Here is a 17,198-nt window from a genome sequence, read left to right on the forward strand (position 1 = left end):
TGTAATGATTATTTCATCTTCCACAGTGGGAAGTATCCTATTCAAGGCAATTTGGTCTTCAAATGGAAACCTAAATGTTATACATTTCTCGTAAGGTGAATTGATTATCACAAGCATGTACAGCAAACATGGAAATTTTGGCATTGGATTAGAGTTGAAGTGCAGATTGATCGATGAAGTAGGGGCTATGTATCACTTAAGTGGCCCATAACATTTTGGGGATCAGTTGAAAATATGCTGAAAGACAGAACTCATCATATCCATGACAAATCAGGACTCTACTTAACAGTATGCAATTAGTATGTACTGCTTAAAGACTCTTAAACCTTAACCCGTTGAGGATGGACTGACTTTGCTACAACACACATTTTCCATAGACACCTGCCCGAGTATACTCGGGACTCGTCCTCAATGGGTTGAGCTGAATCCATCCATCCATTTATTGGTACGTGAAGACTCAGAACTCTTGCTATTACCAGTTCTACCTGTAGCTGACTGCTTCAATCAAAACCGTGTTTGATCACAGATGTGGTTGAAGTTTCTGCAGTATGTAAAACAAAGATTTGTTTTCATGGTAAAAACAAATAAACTTAAATGGAAATACTTTGTTTGCTTCAACTGTTTTCCTCCTCACAAAACTAAATGTCAGTGGGGTAGAGAAATACAAACAAAGACATTGGTGCTGAGGGATGAAAAGAAATACACTGCTTTGTGAGTATGTGTTATAGAAACAGTAACATAGACAAGTAGACAGATAGAAAAATAAATGAATTAAGAGATGAATGAAAGAATGAATGATTAGATAAAACAATGAACACAATCAAATAGACAAATAATCATTCAATTTGCATAAAGATAATATAAAGTAATAAGCACCCTTCTTTCTCTTTTGGCAAACCCAGCAGAGTGAAATTACTGAATGTTCTATTGTAGGATTAATATCTAAGTGTGTTCCGTTTCAACTTGTCTGATAAGCTGTAAGCAGTTGCAAGTATATAGTCTGGGTATTGTTAAATTTGCAAGAAAAAAACAATGATGTAACACTCAATATGTGAAATATAAAAAAATCTGCTGTTCACATGCAAATATATTTTTGTAGAACGAGGACCTAAAAACATCACAATTCTCCCTATTGCATATAGCTCTCCGAATCTGAATGCGTGTGGAACTCTACTTTTTTTTACCTTTAATTCTTGGGAGATTAACTTCCGGTTATGAACGCGTAATGTGTAAATGTACACTTTTATAAACATTAAACGCGGAAGTACTAGCATTCAAAGATCGTATCAAATTCTGTCTTATAATCTCGCGATTAATAGTTATTTTCTAATCTGTAACTTTACATTTGATAAATGAGATTTTTCTGCGAAGCGGCCCAATGCTGGGCCGATGATGCCAAATGCCGAAATTATGGAAAATATCCATAGATGAAGGACGTGACATGGGTGAAGTTCCCAACAGACAAAGTTCAGCAGAGAGCGTGGAAAAATCTGCTTCGCAGAAAAGACCACCTCGACCTGAAGTCAAACTCGTGTATTTGTTCGAGACATTTTCAGAAAGGAGCAATTTTAGCAGATGGCACTGCAAATGCCCCATCGAAATATTTTTACTGGAACAATTTCGGACAAAATGAAGCACGACGGGAGAGAAGTGTTCCATCTGAGCACCAACGGATCTGGGCCAGTTCGCAATCATTGCCCAGACCAGGGCCCAGCCTAGTTGCACCGAACGTGGACCTGAATGCAAAGAGGCCACTTCGTGGCAGCGTACAGGGAGATATGCCCAGCCCTTCGTTTACCTGTCGTAGGAACATTTTTTTCACTATGAAAATCCTTTAATCGCGACACAGACATTCTCTGAAATTGGTCATCAGGTTGATCCACGTTTGCTCATGCATGACGAGTTCTGTGCGTTCTGAATGTAGGATCAAAGATCCTACACTACGTAAAATCTTTGGTATGATTTTCCAGAACTGCAAAACCGGACGTGTATGTCCCAAAAGTGATCGATCAGATATCGGTATCGCGAGCTGATATTGCTTGATATTGGCTATATGCAATAAGGAGAATTAGCTTTTCGTATCAGGTTTCTCACTATGATCAGGGTACAAAAATGAAAACATGGTATAAAGAATAGAGACTTGCACAATCAACTAGTTATACAAAGGTTTTGTTATATATGACCTCTTTATAGTGAGGTTCACTTGTATAACAAGCTGTTATGGCAATAGGGGGGACTCAATATTCGCACTGAGTGACACAATCATTTATTACTGTCCCATGACAGATCAGATTTCAGGACCTCCTCTGCTGATGTGTGCAGACAGTATGCCACTGTCTGATAAGCCAGTCAGCAAGCTTTAATACAATGAGGGTTGATGGGCTCCAAGTTATCCTGAAAACCCAATCCCTAGCATCAGACCCAGGAGAGGGGGTAAAGAGAGACACTCACGCAGCATGGTGCGGCTTGTTGTACTGTGTCCTGCAGTTCTTCCCCCAGTGACAGTTTGATCTCGCTGCTATGTGGGCTGCATTATGTAAGGAAGACAACACACATGATATTCCAACATTAATAAACTACCACATCAAAGGAACCTAGCAAAGAAATGCATCATATTTAAAACAATACAAACACCTAACAGATTGTGGCTTATCCCCGTGGCCAACTGCTCAATACGCACTATTTGCTCAAAAAGTACCACTACATGCTTTTGTTTTAAAGTGTGCAATTTGCGTCAAGCAGTTTTGAATATTGCACTCTCACGTGACATCAACCATATGCACTTACTCCTATAAAATGCTTTTATTCAAACTCATAGTTCTCCTCTGATTTCACAATAAACATACTTTGCAGTGCATGCTCAATCACTTACTACTTTCATCAATCAGTCACTTCCTAATACAGCCGATATCATTTGCTTTTCCTGAAAACATGGTTGCATTACTGTATTATATTCAGAAACCAACCTCGAACACTATCTGTAATGTCTCAGGTCTTGCATAAAACAAATAATGTACAGTACAAAATCTTGCACCAAGGCATTCATGACCAATCACTATTTACATTGATAGATTGACAAGCTGAAATAACACAAGTGGATAATAATGGAGAAAGCACTGTCCTCTTCTAAGTTGAGATGATAAATGCGTCATTGAGAATCAAATCATAAAGATAGTGTCGATGGGATTATGAGTTGTTTGTTACATACAGCTCCAACACTCGTCCATTACTTTTGAGTGCATGACATTTCACTGAGCTGCCAAAAGTTGACAACCTGACAACCTGAATGAATGATTGATTGATTTATGGGACAGTTTCGACTTCATCACAGTATTTTGCACGTCCAGACTTTTGCCATATATGTTCCAATCGCATATACCCACATGTAAATCTTGTCCATTGAAATTGATATTCATAAAACACACACACACATATACAAAGGAAATTCAATGTTATTGAACCCTGTCAAGTGCATGTACAACCCGGCAGGTGTGGGAAAGGGGTTCCATTGTTTGAGAGTCTGAGGCTTACCAGGGAGGTCGGAGGTAGGAATAGACACTCTGTACTCGTAAGCTAGGTCCCTGAAGATTGGCCAGGCACACATGAAACACATCGGTGTCTCTCCTGTCAAGTTATGCTGCCTTGTTTCTGAGGAAGCAAACAGATGGTATGAAGTTGAACACACATTAATTGGCAGTTGCAGAAGTTAATGATGACTACACAAATTAATGCACTTTGTGTGTATATGTATGTATAAACACCCACACCAACCCGTACAGGAAGAGTCACGAGTATACTCAAGCAAGCGTCTATGGGAAATGCATGTTGTAGAAAAGATCAAACCATCCTCAATGGGTTAACAGGAAGGGAGGAGAAGTAGACATAGCCACTCTTCAACAGGTATTCGGCTGTCCAGTCTTTTGGACCTTCATTAGGGTCCCAATTGAGTTGACTAGAGAAAATTATTCCTTACAGCAACTCTCTGCACAAAACAATATGGGTAAAATAATTACAATGCTTGTAAGCATGGTAAACTCACAATTTTACAGCGTGTAAGTTAATTTCAGTGAAAAAACACTATATTTAGGTATCATACAATAATAACATCCAGCGTCATATCAGATAGATCTCTACACGATGTAGGAGGCAGATTTACCTTAAAGTTATGTTCTATGCACATTACGATGACTCATGGATTGCAAGTAAAACTAGAAATATCACTGAAGGTGATTAATACCCCCGCCCCGTGACGACAGTCTTACCCAAGGAATAATCTTTCCTTGATCTTCTGCCATTTAAATGCCGTTACCATGGCAACGCAGCTTCCGACACGTCCGAAAAATATGTCTTGCACATCTTCCCACCAAGACTATTGTGTGTGCCACATTTCATAAGCTTTTGTCAAAAACTGAGGAAGTAGTTCAATCCACAAGATCTTTCCTTGATCTTCCGCCATTAATATGCCGTTACCATGGCAACGCAGCTTCCAACACGTCCAAAAAATATGTCTTGCACATCTTCCCACCAAGACCAATGTGTGTGCCACATTTCATGAGCTTCAGTCGAATACAGAGGAAGTAGTTCAATCCGCAGGATCTTTCCTTGATCTTCTGCCATTTATATGCCGTTACCATGGCAACGCAGCTTCCGACACGTCCGAAAAATATGTCTTCCACATCTTCCCACCAAGATCAAGGTGTGTACCACATTTCATAAGCTTTGGTCAAAAAACTGAGGAAGTACTTAAATCCGCAAGATCTTTCCTTGATCTTCTGCCATTAATATGCCGTTACCATGGCAACATACTTTCGGGTACTGTCAAAAAATGCGTCTTGCACATCTACAACCAAAGGCACACATCTGTACCACGTTTCATGGAAATTGGGCAAAAACTGAGGAAGTAGTTTGCAACACAAAATTTTCCATCATTTTGGCTCATAATATGTGAGCTGTTACCATGGCAACATACTTTTTGTCACTATCAAGAAATGTGTCATGCTGACCTATATCCTAAGACAAACATTCAATATGAATTCCATGAGAATTGGAAGAACACTGATGAAGCAGTTTTGCCATGAAGCATTTTGCCCTATATTTTACCAATAACATGCCGTTACCATGGCAACGCACTTTTTGCCATTGCGGAAATATGTGTCTTGCACATTAACATATTCAGTTGAACATCTGTACCTAATTTCATAAAAATTGATCAAAAACTGTGGGAGGAGTTCACGACGCAAGATTTGTACCCATTTTTGCCCATAATATGCCGTTACCATGGCAACGTACTTTTGGGTACTGTCAAAAAATACGTCTTGCACATCTACAACCCAAGGCACCCATCTGTGCCAAGTTTTATGGGAATCGGTTGAAAACTGAGGAAGTAGTTCGCGACGCAAGATTTGCAACGGACGGACCGCCCGACCGCCCGACCGCCCGACCGACCGTCCGACCGTCCGCTGATTCCTATATACCCCCTTCAAACTTCGTTTGGCGGGGGTATAAAGAAAAATAAAGAGGACTCTTTTCTCTCTTACGAGGTGAAGAAATGCTGCCAGCATCCAGCTTGTCAATGCATTTCTTCAGAATCTCCTTGGCTGAAGTGGCCCCTTGACTCCTCATGTAGTCCTGTGAAAGAATATAGGAAAGATAAAGACTCGGGATCGCAGCTTAATAGGATGTTGCTTTTCAATGATTGTAATCACTGTCAAGTTGACAATAATGTATAAAGAATACAGATCAGAAGCAAATTCTAAATACCTTCGACTGCACGTCAAGTGACCATTGATCCACAGGAACACGAAAGAATCATTTCTAGCAATATAAAGCCAGATTACTAATTCATTCCATTTACAGATGATTTTTTTTTCTTCAGAGATTTCATTTTACCTGAGGATCATGAATTCCTTTTTGTCCTGCCGAACGAGTTCGAGCAGGGGACTATGAAACGGGCTCCGTACGTGTGTGTGTCCGTCCGTCCGTGTGTCCGTCCGTGTGTCCGTGTGTGCGTCCGTGTGTGATCAAAATCTTCAATTTGCTACTTCTCTGTCATTTATGAGCCAATTTTGATTCTGTTTGCTTTATGTGATAGCACTACATGAGAGCTTTGAAACTTCTACACAGAATTTCAGTCGTGACCTTTGACTTCTTTGACCTTTGACCTTGATTTTTGACCTATATTGTACATTGGCTACAAAATGCTACTCCTTTGCCATTTCTAACCCGATTTCGATTCCGTTTGCTTTATGTGATGGCACTAGGTGAGGGCTTCAAAACTTCTACACAGAATTTTGACCTTTGACTTCTTTGACCTTTGACCTTGATTTTTGACCTATATTGAACATTGGCTACAAAATGCTATTCCTTCGCCATTTCTAACCCGATTTCGATTCCGTTTGCTTTATGTGATGGCACTAGGTGAGGGCTTCAAAACTTCTACACAGAATTTTGACCTTTGACTTCTTTGACCTTTGACCTTGATTTTTGACCTATATTGAACATTGGCTACAAAATGCTATTCCTTCGCCATTTCTAACCCGATTTCGATTCCGTTTGCTTTATGTGATGGCACTAGGTGAGGGCTTCAAAACTTCTACACAGAATTTTGACCTTTAACTTCTTTGACCTTTGACCTTGATCTTTTTACCTATATTGTACATTTTGCTACAAAATGCTACTTCCAGCGGGGACATATATTACGCACCGCGTAATTTCTACTTTTCCTTGTTTATTTAATTTTCCTTTTAAATACATTTGAATACTTACATCCCATTTACATGTATAACACACATTATCTTAGTAACTAAAAATAAAAAAACACTCGGAGAGCACAGACCTCAATCAGGCAGATCATTTTCACTTATAAATTTATAAGTGAAAATGATCTGCGTGATAGATAGAGGTCTGTGCTGATTGTGGTCTGTGTCTGTGATCGAGGTCTGTGCTCATCTTAGCATGCATTTATTCATTCTAAGATTTAATAATTTCCAAATGATAAAGAAGCCTTGCGTTAACATCATTATCTTCAAATATGTCCAGCTTAACCTCCAAAGTTTACTGGCCCTATTTGCCAAAAGATAAAAATCCTTCAAAAATTTATCAAAATTCCTGGATCCATCGGGATCAGTATCAGAATTACATTGTACATCAACTACTCCTTGTGTTATTATTAACTTTTCTTGTAAATTTTATACAAATCTGTTCAAAACTTTTTGAGTTATTTTGCAAATAGACAAATGGACAAACGAATCAACTTATGCCACCATAAACAACCTACATGATGGAGATACTACTACTACTACAACAATTAATAATAATAATAATATTATTAATCATTATTATTATTACATCTGAATCACAAATGTACTTACAATGAATACTTGAGTCTCAAATGTGTTGCGGTTGATAATGTCATGCAAGACTTGATCTTGAAAATGCATCTCTGAAGAAAAACAATTCGCAAACATACATACAATTAAAACAAAAAATCCACCTCCCAACCACAGACCTTTAATGAAGCATGAAATCAAACCTTTTTACTACAAAAATCCAAACTAAGCACAACAGACCCAAGATTGAGATTCAAAGAAAGTATCTGCCAATTTTGTGATCCAATAAAAGGAAGAAAAAAATACTGATTTAATTTCTTCTGTAACTCCTTTCACTACAGCAATATCTTGAGTTACTAAATTGAAAGCATGTTGTCGGCTTATTTTCACTATTTTCACTATTTTCAAGTGGCCATTTGTAGAATGTGAAATAACATACTTAACTGAATTCTGATATTTCAAAAGAAAGACAGGAATTCATCTCCATAAAAATGTTTGTTTTTCCTGTTATGAAGTGTACCCTATCCCCGAAGAGTAAAGATCATTCATCCCAACAATTTTGCAATTGTCGTATCTATATTGGATATGGAAACAAATAGATGAAAATGAAATAAATGAAAGACCATCTATATTCCGTCATACATTTTACATAGCATGAAAGTATCGAAAATTCCCCACAGTCTCTTCACTGACCTTTTAATTTGTTGAGACAGCCGTAACAGTTGTGCTTCCGGCAACCCCAGTACAAGTGGCAGAAGTATCGCCTGCATACACCACCTCAGATGGAAATGTTCATAGAAGGAAAAGATAAACATCATCAAGGCTGACAGATGGATGGATGTTGGGCGAATTTTGTTATCTACCATATGAAATGTAAGCTTCTCTATCTATCAGACAACACTGAGTATCATCTTGCGTGGCAAAGACTGCTCCTTAAGTCATTCTGTTAAAAAGTTAATTAAAGATGATTTATTCTTGCATTCAATAAAATATGAATCAAAGGTATTCTGCATTTAAGATGAAGCTAACATGAAAGAGGTAGAAAGAGAGAAAAAAAGAAAGACAAAGACAAGAGGAGTAAGAGAAAAAGTAAAAAACAATCAATTTAATAACCATTTCATCCAATTGTGTCTGTTGTATTGTTTACAAACAATGCTGAAATGTGAAAGAAAGAGCGAGAGAAACAGAGAGACTGAGGTATAAAGAGATACATTATACACATACAGCATGCTCTATGATGCACTATACTGGATTGTAAAACAACAAGTACTAAATTATCCCGAGTGCTGTTTTGTTTCACTGAGGCCACAGTGAATAGAACTTTACAAGGGATAATTCAGTATTTTGAGTTCTATAGTCCAGTACTGGTGCATCAATAGAACATGCCCTAATTGTTATAGTAAATAGGTCCCTCGATCAACATGCATTCTCTGTAGGACTAGGCCCCAGGAGAAGCACTAACTGTTAGATTTAACATTCGACTCACCATAGATTTCTTGCATACAGAGCCATAACCTTGTTTATGTACAGCTAGCTCAGCCGCGGATGTGCGCATTGCTAGCTGGGTAGACTCTTGCGTATAAAAGGCTGCTACTTTCTGCGTTCAGTGCTCTACGCGCGCATTCGATGAAAGGTTTGGCCTTGTCCTACTACGTCCCTCACGGCGCAAATTTCTGCATAGACAAAGTGTAGGCATGCTGTAAGCGATCAGTGTAGTGGCACGACCGTGCTACTATACAAAAGTTTTCCCATAATCATGTCATGCAATCTAACCAATCACAGCCCTATCTTACTCTACCTATTTACTATAGACAAATGAATAGACAGGTTGACAGATGAATAGATAGATAGACAGACAGAGAGATGGATATGAATAGATAGACATATTATGGATAGATAAATAATGATATATGAATAATAGATATATCAGATAGACGGATAGTCCGATGGATAGAAAGATAGAGAGATAGATAAACAGACGAATAAAAGAGAGAGAAAGTGATGGAGAGGGAAAAAATTTTTGTGTCACTCACATCTCATTGGAGGAAGGTCTGCGGCTTCGGCCCGCAGCGGCATGAGCTCTGAACAGCAGTAGCAGTTCACATGGGAAGGGAACGGTTGGCACTGGAACGCAGGAGGCTGGGGCATCAGTACAGACACGCCCCCAACAATTTTGCTCTGTCCTGTACTACCACCAGAGCCAGAGGCAGCTCCTATATTGTACAATGCACAAATGAATCTGGAAAGCCTGAAGTAACTACAGAGCAGAGGACTTCTAAAACTAATTGTAATATCGTCAGCTGAGCATGACAAGGGCTGTAAGTTGCCACTAAAGATATAGTGTTCGAGGCAACTGAACGTCCTTATCATTCTCACTTGATGGTATGAGAATCTTCAGAGGAATTGATACTACAAAAGCATCCACCACAATTGATGGGAATCAGACCTAGAAATCCATGTTTAACTCTTTATGAGCCACATTCCCACGCCCAACTCAGTCGACGGCGTGCCAACTTCGTATATGTATATTCTACTCAGACGCACAAATCCGCCCAAACCAATCGATAAATCACCAAATACGACAGTATAATGAAAGCACTTCTTGTGACTCCATTCCTCTCATATTTAGCTTGCTTTTTATGTGGTGATAGACTAGCATGTGGTGTCCCCTACTGGATTTGCGTGTAAATTCTAAGTTTCTGTCACTATTTTCTGTGCAAAGGTCATGTCTTTGCTATATATAGCTACTGGCCATTTGAAAGAAAAAAACAGTCGTAGATTTGACGTAAAATTTCCATGAAAGCAAAACTTGGCATGTTCTCTACAACTTTGCTCACTACATGTCAAGCTCAACAGAAATCTATAAAAGTCACTTGGATTTGAAAAAAAAGTCACTTGGATTTGAAAAAAAAAGAACGTTTTCTCAAAGTATGACTATGTTGTTGACTCAGAATAATGTGTCACACAGGGGATTTCCACCATGGCACATAAAGAGTTAAACATATCTTGGGTCTAATGAAGCTGATAACATCAGAGTTTCAACACCATTTTTGCAGCATTAAGTCGCTAGTGACTGATAAACAGTTAAATCTTACTTTGCTTCTGGACAAGCAGTTCACAGGGCTCCTATGTTTATGCCATAATGATGAGCATGAACATTTGTGTATTTCTATTTTGAAAATGCTGACAGATTATTTTTATTCAAATACTGTATACGCCGAATATTTCGCAAGGTTTTTATTTTCGCGAATTTCGCGAGTCAGGTGCTATTCCTGAATTAAAGACACACGAAAATATTGACTCTGATCCCAATGTGAATGTAACGTACTCGTGTACACTTCTCCGTTCCAGTACAGGACTCCACAATCGCGAATTTAACCACTAGCAAAATTGTCGGGAATTCTCAATTCGCGAAATTTTAGACTCGCGAAATATACGGCGTATACAGTATATGAATTCATGCATCAAGTTGTTTTGTATTGCAACTGAGATTGACAAACTGCCCTTCATTGACGTTTTGTAAGCATCACTTATCAACCCGTTGAGGACGAGTCCCGAATATACTCGGGCAAGTGTCTATGGGAAACGCGTGTTGCAACAAAATCACTCTGCCTCAACAATATTTCAGTAGTAGCCATAATCTAAAATAAAAAAAATGAAGGGCAGTTTGTCAGTCAGTTGCAATAAAAATAACTTGATGTAAGAATTCATTAATTCTTATATATATATATATACACAGTACATGTACCCACTGCACCCTATACAGATCAGAACAAGCACTGGTTGTCATGTGGAAGCTTGGTGGTCTAGTGGATAAGATGCCTGTCTGCTGATCAGGAGATTATAAGTTGGAGTCCAACCCAAGTACTCGGAGTATGTAAGCCCATGATCTTTTATCATGGCTACTACTAAAACACTGAATACTGTAAAAGTGGTTTCTTTCGCGGTGGTTTTATTTTCGCAATTTTCGCGCTTTGAGGTTGAACCGCGAATTTAACATCACGCGAAAATGTTTTGAACTCGTTGCTTGTTACAACGCTATCATTACCGACCGCGAATTTAAACACACGCGAAAAGTCGGCACCGATGGAAACCGCGAAAGTTTCTGTACGCGAAAGAAACCACTTTTACAGTAATCAGTGCACATTTACATCAATGAGCAATTCGTCAATCAGTCCCAACAGTAAAAGACCCAACTCTTTGAGAAATATGAATATAGATTTACACACAATGAAGAAGGAAGGACTAAAAATAGTGTACACACACAAATTGGCAGCTCTGCTTTTTATGCCCCTGTGCATAGCCATAATTTTCATTTTGTATCCTGCTAGATGGTATCCTGACCTACAGTTAATTTCCTACAATTCAGACACACCCACTCAGGCATATTAATGCGACAATCATGCTTGGAGGTAAATGTGATATCCTCAGGGGTGTGAGAGGACTTACAAATAAAAATCTGAAAATATCTGAAACTTATGGAAAAAAAGTCTGAAGTGCATTAAACTGTGAAGATTTCAATGCATTTGAATAGCCAAAAATTCTGAAAAGTGAGTTTTGGGCAGAGTAAAAAAAAATTAAATAAATGTTAACAAATCTGAAATCAGATAACTGTAAAAGTGGATGTTTTTGTGTGACTAGTTTTTCGCACTCGACAGGGTAAGAAGAGTTTTGTGTGTTTTTAATTTCGCGGAATCAAGACATCAACTACTGGACCATAAGGCAAGCAAAAATATTTACATACTTTTATTTTTGTGCTAGTTTCTGGTTGCGTGAAATGCGCGAAAATTTCCATATTTACAGTAAAATCTTAACTCTCACCCCCCTGTATACTGTGATAACAGCTCTCAGAAGGACTGAGCAAAATCCCATGTATATAGGTTCTTCAAGGACATTGTAGGCTGATTGCTAACCAAAAGTTCATCAACAGATGCCCCTATCAGCAAACACAATCTAACATGATTGGAACTATTCCCACCTGCTCCTGATGGACCTGCGCTGCTCGTCGATGGCCCAGGTGTGCCACAGATGGCGCTCGAGAGGGCCGTTACTGCGAAGAAGTTAAGCGGTATGACAGGTGACACGTAATGGGGACACTGTCTGCAGGCTCTGCATGAATTGTACAAAATAATCGGTGTCAGAAAGACAGGAAACAAAAAAGTCTCTAGAATTCATACATTTCTGTTTTTAATACTACAGGAAGCAAACTTCAAGAGCACCTTTAAGTAATACAACATAGTGCATCAAAACATCCATGGAAGCAAGGATATGCTTTAAATCTATGTGTATTTCTTGGACTTCATAATTGTGTAATATACTTATCTCAAGCAAAGACAATAAACCCTTTGGCCTCTTATTCTATAACAAAACTGTCACCTAGTGCCATCACATAAAGCAAACAGAATCGAAATCGGGGAAGAAATGGCGAAGGAGTAGCATTTTGTAGCCAATGTACAATATGGGTCAAAAATCAAGGTTAAAGGTCAAAGAAGTCAAAGGTCAAAATTCTGTGTAGAAGTTTTGAAGCCCTCACCTAGTGCCATCACATAAAGCAAACGGAATCGAAATCATGGTAAGAAATGGCGAAGGAGTAGCATTTTGTAGCAAAATGTACAATACAGGTCAAAAATCAAGGTCAAAGGTCAAATAAGTCAAAGGTCAAAATTCTGTGTAGAAGTTTTGAAGCCCTCACCTAGTGTCATCACATAAAGCAAACAGAATCGAAATCGGGGAAGAAATGGCGAAGGAGTAGCATTTTGTAGCCAATGTACAATATGGGTCAAAAATCAAGGTCAAAGGTCAAAGAAGTCAAAGGTCAAAATTCTGTGTAGAAGTTTTGAAGCCCTCACCTAGTGCCCTCACATAAAGCAAAAATAAATACAGAGCATAAACCTAGCAGAATTTTTTTGTTGTATTGATCTCTTGGAGAGATCTCTTGGAGGAATGTAAATGTCAATGAAATGTAACTGAACATTGGACCAGAAATAATAATTAACAGAAATGGAAAGCAATAAAAATGATGAGTACTATGCTACATTCATATTATATAAAAGAAATAATAATTTTGTTAATATCTGACTCTTATACGTTTTTAATAATAATAATAATAATTGCATTTATATGGCGCTTCATACTGACGTTTCTAAGCGCACTTTGCTGCTCATACAAATAGACTAGAAAACACAATAACATTAACAAAATTAACGTCAACAGTAACAAAAGAAGAAGAAAGAAAAGAAAAGAAAAATACATGTGATACAATGGGACAATAATTGATAACTGTGTGCGCCTCCAGAAAAAAAAAAAAAAAAAAAATTACAGCTGATTAAACAGGTGAGTTTTAAGAAGAATTTTAAATGATTCGACAGATGAGGCATTCTGAATATAAAGAGGGAGTTTATTCCAAAGAGTGGGAGCAATGGAAGAGAAGGCTCGGTCACCATAACGGGTTTTTGTACGTGGGCCATGAAGTAATTGGAGAGAGGAAGATGAACGGAGGGGTCTGGCAGAAGAGGAGGAGCGGAGAGAGACTAGGTTTTGAAGATATATGGGTGCAAGATTACGTGTGATTTTGTACGTCAGAAGTAGGATCTTGAAAGTAATACGGGAATGTACTGGAAGCCAATGGAGTGAGCGGAGAACAGGAGATATATGGTCATGTCTCCTACTAAGGGAGACTAATCTAGCGGCTGAATTTTGGATACGTTGGAGAGGGGATATGTGAGAAAGAGGGAGGCCGGCAAGGAGGGAGTTGCAGTAGTCCAGATAGGAGGAGACAAAGGCATGGACGAGCCGCTCAGCTGATGATTGATCAAGCAGACGCCTGATCTTCCCTATTTTGAAAATACCCCATGATGCAGACTTACAAATGTTTGTGATATGGTGTTTAAGAGTTAAGTGTTTGTCCAAAGTAAAGCCAAGGTCTCTAACACAGTCAGAGACCTTAATAATCCCATCCCGAGTAGTTAGATCTGGTAGAGGAACTGTGCTCCTAAACTGTGATGAGAAATGGATGAGTTCAGACTTGTCTTCATTCAGACGGAGTCTGTTGGCAGTGGACCAGGCTTAGATGTCGTTGAGACATTCTCTCAGTGAATTAACAGCAGCAATCCTATCGCCAGGTGACATAGTTATGTAAATTTGAGTGTCGTCAGCATACATAGCATAGTTGACTCCATGATGACAATTGATGATTCTGGTGAGTGGACCTGTATAGAGGAGAAAAAGAAGGGGGCCGGCAACGGATCCTTGCGGAACTCCGCAGCTGATAGGACTAGGACGTGACCAGGTCCCATTGATTATCACCCTCTGTGTGCGATCTTGAAGATATGACTTGATCCATTGGATGGCAGTGCCTGTGATGGAATAGTCATTACTAAGTCGTTGTAGTAGCAACGTGTGGTCGAGCGTGTCAAACGCAGCTGAATAGTCAAGAAGAAGAAGAGCAGCCTCATTGCCCTTGTCGACAGCAAGAAGGAGATCGTTGAGCACTTTCAACAAGGCAGTTTCTGTTGAGTGGAGGTTGCGGTATGCTGAGTGGTTTGTGGGAAGCAGATGATTACTGTCAACATAAGACATTAACTGTGTAGACACAATCCTTTCAAGAAGCTTACTCACAAATGGCAGATTGGCAATTGGTCGGTAATTGCTCAGGACATCGGGATCTAGGTTCGGTTTCTTCAACAGAGGGGAAACAAGAGATGTCTTGAAAGGTATTGGAACTATACCCGATGACAATGATGTGTTAATGATGTTTTTTAAAACCGGAAGCAGCTCATCAAGGCACTCTTTGAGCAGCCAAGTTGGAAGAGGGTCCAGACTGCAAGATTTTGGTGGAGATAGCATGATGAGACGTCGAAGCTGTTCATCAGTGACTGGATTAAACTCGCTCAGGTTGCAGTTCAAAGAGTTCTCAGGAGCCTGGACGGATAACTCCAAATGGTTCACGTCAGATACAAAGGAAGACACAATATCATCGATTTTCTTCATGAAGAATATACTGAACCTGTGCGCCAGTTCTGAATCAGATGAGTGTTCAGGATAAATAGAAGAGTCAGAAGGAGTGGACAGTTTCTTCACGAAGTTGAATAGTCGTTTCGAGTCAGCATCGGCGATCTCTTTTCTCAGGTACTGGGACTTTGCATCAGTAATCAGACTGTAGTACAGCTCACATTCTTGATGATACAGGTCCATGTCAGTCTGCATGCCGGACTTCAACATGCGACGTTCAGCACGACGCCGACGCCTCCTGGCCTCCCTAATCTCATCAGAGAACCAAGGGGCATTGGGCCTAATTGTCACAGTCACAGTTTTAACAGGGGCATGCTTGTCCAACAGATTACTCAGCATGTCATTATACATTGAAATTGCTTCTGTAGGACAAGACGTACACTGGGAAGTCAACAAAGCCTGTTTAATATCCTGGCGGAAAGAGTTGGTGTCAATATTGCGAAGCTTTCTAAAGCTTACTTTCCTTCTAGGATTTGGTGGGCCTTTAAGATTAATGGCGGAAAGAATGGTGGAGTGATCAGATGGCAAAGATGGCAATACAGTGATATGGGAAATAATATCTTCAGATTTCCTACTAAAGACTAAATGTGACCGTGCACCTCAAAACGAACATAAAGTCGCACACACTGATTTTGCGTGAGGACTGAACAAAAGTGAAATGGGTCAACCTTGCCGAACTTGACTTTTTCATATTTTCTGAAAGAGCAGGTCTTCTTTTACATTATGCTAAAATTTGGTATCATAAAACGGGCAGGAAAGTGTGTTTTTTAGCAGTTTATCTCGAACATTTTTGATAGAATAGTGTGATTAGGTGTGTCTTCAGAATCCCTTTTTCATTTCTGAAAAACCTTGTCCACACTCTTCATTTTCAACTCTAATAACTTTTGAAAGGATAGTGCTATTGCTTTGAAAGTTGGCATTAATTATGGACAGAATGTGTTAATGAGGCACGCTTAATTTCAGTTTAATTTAATAATCCCTTCATTGTTGTTACTCCAGTGGTTTACTTCCTGTTTTTTGTCCCATTCATCGCACAGCCAGCACGGTTTGCTAAAGATTAAGCGCTTGAATAGACACTGTACTTCAGAGCCTCTTTTCTCAGTTCACACTTTTCCTGAGGTTGTGCTTTCTTTCCAATATTTAGATAGGTTAGGAGAGTCCATTTGATTTGAGTTATACATCTTTTTAAAGCTTAAAGTCTGCTCTTTCAGAATATGGTCTTAACTAAAAATTCATGTCTGGCGACTTTTTGTTTGTTTTGAGGTGCACTGTCACAAATCAAGTGTGTGGCCTGCTTGGTGAGTGGCACCCTTAACATGTTGATGAAACCCAAAGGCTTCAACGGCATTGAGAAAAGACTGAGCGAAACTATCAGCAGAATCATCTACATGTATATTAATGTCACCAAGAAGAATGGTTGGATGAGCATCAACAGCAGCACTCTCGAGGAGAGTTAAAAACTCATCAAGAAAGTCGTTGCTGGTAAAGGTGTGACGAGAGGAATGGGGTGGGCGATAAATGCAATAAACCCAAACAGTAGATGAAGAAGTGAGATGAATCGTGAAATCTAGCAGTTCAAAAGACATAAATTTGTGTGTGTCATTGACAACACAACGCGCAGCAGACCTATACAGGACGCAGATACCACCTCCTCTAGATGTCTTTCTGGGATGATTGATAATATTGAAATTTGGAAGGGATAATTTCAATTCAGCAAGGGTAGGCTCATCCCTCTGGTCACCTGAAAGCCATGACTCAGTGATGACTAACACATCAATATCATTATCTATGATCAGAGTTGACACTGCATCGACTTTATTCGTCAAGGATCTTGCGTTCCATAAACCAAATTGAGACCCA

The 17,198-nt window shown here is 39.2% G+C and overlaps 1 protein-coding gene across 2 annotated transcripts in view; it reads right to left on the bottom strand.

The window, feature by feature from the left end:
• Positions 1–437: 437 nt before the first annotated feature.
• LOC139714025 (E3 ubiquitin-protein ligase CHFR-like) overlaps positions 438–17,198 on the bottom strand; it is a 30,511-nt gene continuing 13,750 nt past the window's right edge. For both annotated transcript variants that reach the window (XM_071625755.1, XM_071625754.1), the window contains exons 13-20: positions 12,307–12,437; positions 9,362–9,541; positions 8,022–8,105; positions 7,371–7,441; positions 5,538–5,628; positions 3,532–3,648; positions 2,452–2,527; positions 438–541 (exon numbers count right to left, since the gene is read on the bottom strand). In XM_071625755.1, coding sequence (XP_071481856.1) covers positions 505–541; positions 2,452–2,527; positions 3,532–3,648; positions 5,538–5,628; positions 7,371–7,441; positions 8,022–8,105; positions 9,362–9,541; positions 12,307–12,437 — 787 coding nt within the window. In that variant the 3' untranslated portion in view covers positions 438–504. The remainder of the gene's footprint in view (positions 542–2,451; positions 2,528–3,531; positions 3,649–5,537; positions 5,629–7,370; positions 7,442–8,021; positions 8,106–9,361; positions 9,542–12,306; positions 12,438–17,198) is intronic.

Source organism: Diadema antillarum, unplaced genomic scaffold (assembly GCF_040938485.1).
Source record: "Diadema antillarum isolate AM-2024a unplaced genomic scaffold, OU_Dant_1.0 seq00002134_RagTag, whole genome shotgun sequence".
NCBI classification, from domain to species: Eukaryota; Metazoa; Echinodermata; class Echinoidea; order Diadematoida; family Diadematidae; genus Diadema; species Diadema antillarum.